At 32.4% G+C, this 6,355-nt stretch overlaps 1 protein-coding gene across 1 annotated transcript; it reads left to right on the top strand.

Moving 5' to 3' along the window:
* Nucleotides 1–366: 366 nt before the first annotated feature.
* Nucleotides 367–5,324, top strand: LOC130816120 (protein PLANT CADMIUM RESISTANCE 10). Its single transcript, XM_057682753.1, has 4 exons — nt 367–664; nt 2,553–2,783; nt 3,786–4,012; nt 4,733–5,324. Exons 2-4 carry the CDS (start codon nt 2,603–2,605, stop codon nt 4,901–4,903), a joined length of 579 nt encoding a protein of 192 aa, XP_057538736.1. The 5' UTR covers nt 367–664; nt 2,553–2,602; the 3' UTR covers nt 4,904–5,324.
* Nucleotides 5,325–6,355: the final 1,031 nt, after the last annotated feature.

The raw sequence follows: 6,355 nt of genomic DNA, 5'->3' as shown, positions 1-6,355 counted from the left end.
GTTTCAAATTATTATTATTATTATGGTTTAATTAGTGAAATAAAAACAACTTTATAAAATATTAGCTACTTAATTTTTAGGTTTTCAATAGGTTATTTGATAGTCATGAAATTGTTATTTGAATCATATTGATCTATTCAAATATTGAGGTTGTATTTTTAAATTGTAGTCTATATAAAGAAATATTTATGTTTGATTGCATTAACAATTTTCATTTTATATTTAATTTTTTTTATATATATTTAAATAAACAAAAATCTAATATTTATGCGACTTTATGATCAAATTTAATTTGACGACTTAAAAATTAATTTACAATTGTATAAAAATCAATATAAACACGACTTTAAAATATCTGACATGAAATTTATCCCATTAATATGGACTCCTTTAGATTTTTTCATGGAGTACAGATGATAATCAAACTGAAGACTTTTTTGAAAAGTGTTGCCTACTCTCCATCCAATCGAGATGAGAAAGATTCTCCGTGGAAATCAATTTAAATAAACTCTTGATAGAAGAAAAACGGTGCATAAATTTGTAAGTTTTTTGTTTTCTTTCCCCCAAATCGCGCAAGTATAGATCTCTGGAATCAAATTCAAAGTACCGGAAATCGAAATTGAACTCAGTTTCTAGACTCATTGTCATCATCTGAGCTCCCAAGGTATCTCTCTCTATCATCATACGTTTTCATTATTGATGAAGCATGGTTAACATTTTCTGAATCTTATAATCTCAGCTTTCATCAATTTTGATCTTGCCGACGCTTCAAAAAGTGTTTATCTATTCAATATTTTTGTCAAGAATTTTCTGGATTTTTCTAATTAAATAGTTATAGGTTGTTTTTGCAAACAGCTCTTTTTTGGTGTGTGCTGTTTTCCATTCTCCATGTTAAAGCAAAGTGCCAATAATCTTAATGATAACGTTAACTTTAAACATATAATCGAACATGTTTTGTCTTATACTTTAGAGAGGGTCGATAAAGATGTGTCGAATATGGGTGATTTAAGGTTTGGACCGATTGATAAGAGTTGCTTGATCAAAGCAACAAATAAAGAAGCAGACTGTGAGTGGCTTGACCAGCCGCTCGATCGAGTAAAGTATTGCTCGACCAGTCGAGCAGTGTTGGCTCGGTCGAGCAAAGTGTCCAGAACAAGTCAGTAGCTTCACTAGAAGCTTGCTCGACCGAGCGAGGTAGTGGCTCGGTCGAGCGGAAGTCCAGCAAACTACCTTGGATCCTGTTTTTGTCAGAATTTGTAGTGACTATGCAATAATGTGGTGCATTACTCTATTGTTTATTGTAATGTTTATTGTCATGGTAAATTAGATTGTTAATTGAGATGTTACATGTGAGTTTATGGTGATTTATGAGGGAATACTAAGAGTGATGAATATCTTGTCTAAAAATAAGATTCATCACTCTTAGTAACATACACCACAAAAACACACATATTGTTGAGAGGGCTATTGCATTGTTAGAAACTTGAGAGTGTTCTTACTTTGCTTTAGTATTTGTGGTCTTGAGAGATTGTTCTCAAGATAAGGGAGGTTTATTATACTTGTAATTGTTGAATTTATTATAATAAACTACATTTGAGGGGAGGTATTCAAGATACCTCATAATCACTTGTGTTCATCTTTTACATTATATTTTTCATTTGTTTTTCATTGTTGAACCTCTTTGAGACTTTCGTTTACACTCCTCCATCGCACGAAAACGTTAAATTTCCATTAATTGTTGAATTACATGATTTTTTTTACTGTTATTATTTGATTATGAGTTTAGTTTGGCTAATGATGTGTATTAGTTGACATTATGCTGTTGTTAATATCAGTGTTTTTGGGTTATGCTTGAATTTTCTTAAGAATATACTTATGTAGAAAATTAGTCATTTTCCTCCTCTTTCTTCGGTCTACACAATTTATGGTTCTTAGGATAAAAAACAATTCCTAATTCCTAATTTGCATTATATCAAAAAGCACAGATGTACATCTTTCAATGTGCACATGTTTGATGATACCCAAATTTAGCTCAAAATCGACAAAGAGAACGTTTAGTGAATCAAACTCTTCTTCCCATGCTTCATGTATTCAAATAGATGAGTTTAAAAACACACTCTTTTCCATAATATTGACATGGGAACATCCATGCTCAAAGGTTCCAAACACAAGAGTCAAACTTGTGACTCAAGTCACACTTTCCAAAAATATCTAAGTCTAATTTCAAATGATGAAAATTTAAACTTATATGATGTCCTTTTCATAAAAATAGACAAAGATGTAAAGAAGTGAGAAAGACGAAACAAAATGAGTTCATATGTATGAAGTCACTATAATATAGAAATAACACTTACTATTCCCCTCAAAATCATCGTCAATGCGTTCTATGATAGGCACTATGCTACATTAAAATGTCTGGTTGTTTTCATCATTAAGATGTATTAAATCTTCTATTGTTCTTAGTGGTGCTATTACCCTTTATGGCAATATGGGTTTATTTTGTGCAATTTATGGCTAATGTTGTATTTACATATATGTTATTTTGTCATCAGAATTACTGGGGTTGATTGAAGATAGTGGAAAAGGACTGTGATATATAAAAATGAATTTGAAAGGCTTGGGGAGCTATGTGCCACCTCCATACATACCTTTGGCAAACTCTGACCATGAACTTGAAGCTGCAACTGCAGAGAACAGCAATTTACCAGCTTCAGCTTCTTCTAGTGATGTTCCTGTTCAATGGTCCTCTGGAATTTGTGCTTGTTGCGACGATACTCCGAGCTGTATGCTACTTACTGACTTGTGACCCCTTGATTGTATCACAAGGATGAATTTATTCAAAGGTGTACTTTGAGCATATTAAGATGATGATTTCTTGTGAAGTTTTAATTTGCACTTGTCTTGTTTGTGTATCAAAGGATATCAGAAAACCTAGACTATCCTCTTTGTGCCTATGAATTTTGAGGTGGGTATTAGTTGTAGAGAAATTATACACATTCATGGATGTGATTATTGGTTGTATTGGTATAGTACTCAATATGAGGCATGTTGGCTTTGTTTAGTTGAGTTCAAAGGAGTTCTTTTTAAGAGTGTTTAAAGGTACAAAGCTGCATCATTTAGTTATACTTTGTTTACTTATTGGAATGTTTTTGTTTGATGTATATTCACATCGTCGTTTGTTGTTTGATGTAAAAGTTCATATTAGATACCATCTCTTGCAAGTTAGTGTTTCGTGCATGTATGTTCATTCTTTGCAATGTGCTTTTGCCACTAATTCTTATTTGGATGCTCAAGACTTTAAGTTCTTTCCATCAGTAAGAACTGCCTCAAATAACTTATCTATATAGTTGACACGCGTATCTTTTTGGTAGAAGTGTATTCAATCAAATGCAAATTTCATTTTTGCATGATTTGTTTTCAGTAATCCCTCGTGAACTGACTTTGGAGGATGAATTTCAGTTTTGGTTCTACCACTGAGTCATTGTCACCTTGAACTCATTTTTTTTGTTCTGTTTGGAATGCTTATGAATGTCGGTTGCACCATAAACTGTAACATGTTTACTGCCAATGTTAAATCTGGAATGTTACAAAATATACCTTTGTGAGGCTATTATACAAAAACGTTTTCAAGGTCTTTATTATAATGAGCTCTCATAGTATCTGCATATAAGTTTCTAACTATTTATCTGAAATATGTCATCTTCTCTATGCCCTTATTATAATGAGCTTGCATAGTATATGCAGATATCAGATATGACTCTAAAATTATTTATCATTCTATGCAGGTGTAATAGGCCTCTTTTGTCCCTGCTACCTCTTCGCTAAGAATGCTGAGTTTTTGGGTTCTGGAACTCTTTTAGGACCTTGTATGACCCATTTTATGCTGTGGGCTCTCCTCAACAGTGTTTGTTGCCTTCTAACGGATGGTGTACTTTTGGGGCTTCCTGGCTGCTTTATTTCATGTTATGCTTGTAACTATCGAAAGAATCTTCGAATCAAATACAATCTACCGGTACGTCTCTCAACTCTCTCTGTGCTGTGCTCTTTCCGTATTCTGATTACCCAGCTGATGCCTGATGTAGTCCATATCAATAATTAAATTTAGAACTTTACACCAAATATAAAACCCATTTATAAAATGCAAACCCATTTGTTGCAATTAATAATGCATGATAATCAAAGGCTTTGCTTTTTTCAAAACAATTACGGTTTTTGGTCTGGTCCCGGTTTTTTATTTTAGATGAGATCAGACCGGATATGTACTATGTTCGAAAAAGCAACCATAAGGACAATTTGTATTCTTTTGGGTGTTTTGATGCTAACTAGACAGATACATGATTGTATGTTGCAAACAGAGAGCACCTCAAGATTTCATGCCAAAGTCAGTTTTGTTGCAGAGGCACTCTTACGAACAATTGATTATGCAATTATTTCCTTTCCTTGAAGAATAAAAACGAAGTATTTTTTTTCGAGTGTTGATGCTAACTAACTAGTTGAAAATATGACTGCATATTGTGTATATTGTACACCCCAAGATTCGATAACAATGTCACTGCTGGTGCAAAAGCACTGGGAAAAACTATTGGTTATCCCATCCATTCTAATTATGAGATCTATTGAGTAAAAAACATTTACTGATGCCAAATTCGTTCAAGTTAATCGTCACATACTTCTATTTTGCACTTAGAAACATCACTGAACTTGGTTTTTCTGGCCTAATTGTGCGATTCAGGAGGCACCTTGTGGCGATTTTGTGACTCATTTCTTCTGTCATCAATGTGCCGTATGCCAAGAATACAGGGAAATATGTGAGAGATCTGATGATCCCAACTACGCCGACCTTAGTATACATGCAGTTACCGCTCCACCCATCCAGAAAATGCAACCACATCCTGGAGAATGATGCTTTATGTTTCAATACCGATGTGTTACGAACATCATGGCTTTTATAGTCTGTTTCAATGAAACATAATTTGCTAGTTAGTTCGCCTTTTCGATTTGCGATTCGCGTCATGTGACACTGCTCTGTTTTGTATCACTTGTATCAGTTGTATGATTCATGTCATTGCTATCAATATCTTTCTAATGAATTTGGAAGCAATTATTATACTATTTATTAGTAGAAGGTTGATTTCACAAAGGAATACTTAGATTGAATTTATAGATTATCATCGAATTGGAAACTCATTTTGGTGGATCAAATTTTTTATCGGAAATGTAAAAGTTTCAGTAAGTTGGGTTTTTGTCTTAGCTCATTCATGCTCAGTATTAACACATTCTTTACCTCAAATGATGATTTTTAACCCCATTACATTAGATTGAATAGTTATGTGCTTAAGGATCCAAAACATCTTAATCTTACACGTTAATCAAACAATCTCTTATACACATTTTTCTTAAAAGAAATAAAGTTTGTAATTAAATGACGTACATTTCAGTGGCATAAAAAATATGCTTGGGATAACACAATAAAGAAGATCGCACCATTAGAACTCATTTAAGAATTTGTCAATAAATAAATCAGCAAATCTTGTATGAGATCGTCGCATCATGAGACGAACTCATATAACTAGCCTATTTTTCTAATTGAACACTTGACGATTGTAAGTAAACTTTAAAGTTATAAATGATCATTTAAGACAATAAAAAATTATCATTTTAAAACCGTAAGTGAATATTTAAAACCGTGAGACATGCCTCATATTTGGTTAAATAACTCAATAATAGAAACTTTTTTCTTATTAGTTTCTTGTTTTGGGGTCGTCTCTCCGTGAGACGGTCTTCATATTTGTTGGGCCTTCTAAATACATTAAGGCATTGAAAATTTAAAACAAGTAAGCAAAAAAATATAAAAATTTCATACAATAGTAAACTTTGTAAAATAATTCCCAAGATAAGCTGTTTTTTTTTCCAAAACTGTGGTTTGGGGTTGTTCGTTCGCTGTTAGTAACAGCGAACAAACATTGGAGGTCAAAAAAAGTCAATGAGTTTGTTCTCTGTTATTAACAGCGAACAAAGATTTTGACTATTTTTGACCTCCAGTCTTTGTTCGCTGTTGCTACTTTTGATAATTATTGAATATTAAAACTCGATAATCAAAACTCGATCTTTTTGAATGAATAAGACTAATCTAAACTATCTTATAGGCTATCTATTACATACTTAGACTTATTAGTGTTATTTAGTACTCTAAACTAATAGTCCCTTCAATTTAGAGTAATTGTTTCAATTTGTTTTTAGGCTAAATATTAACTTATTAGAATATAATCATATATTACTAGAGGGAGAATTTATGCAAATTCCAAATGAGACATTTGTTTTTAATTAGAGGGAGTATAAGTTATTAGAATATACA

Source organism: Amaranthus tricolor, chromosome 6, assembly GCF_026212465.1.
Source record: "Amaranthus tricolor cultivar Red isolate AtriRed21 chromosome 6, ASM2621246v1, whole genome shotgun sequence".
Classification (NCBI taxonomy): Eukaryota; Viridiplantae; Streptophyta; class Magnoliopsida; order Caryophyllales; family Amaranthaceae; genus Amaranthus; species Amaranthus tricolor.
This window is presented reverse-complemented; position numbering and strand designations above follow the sequence as displayed.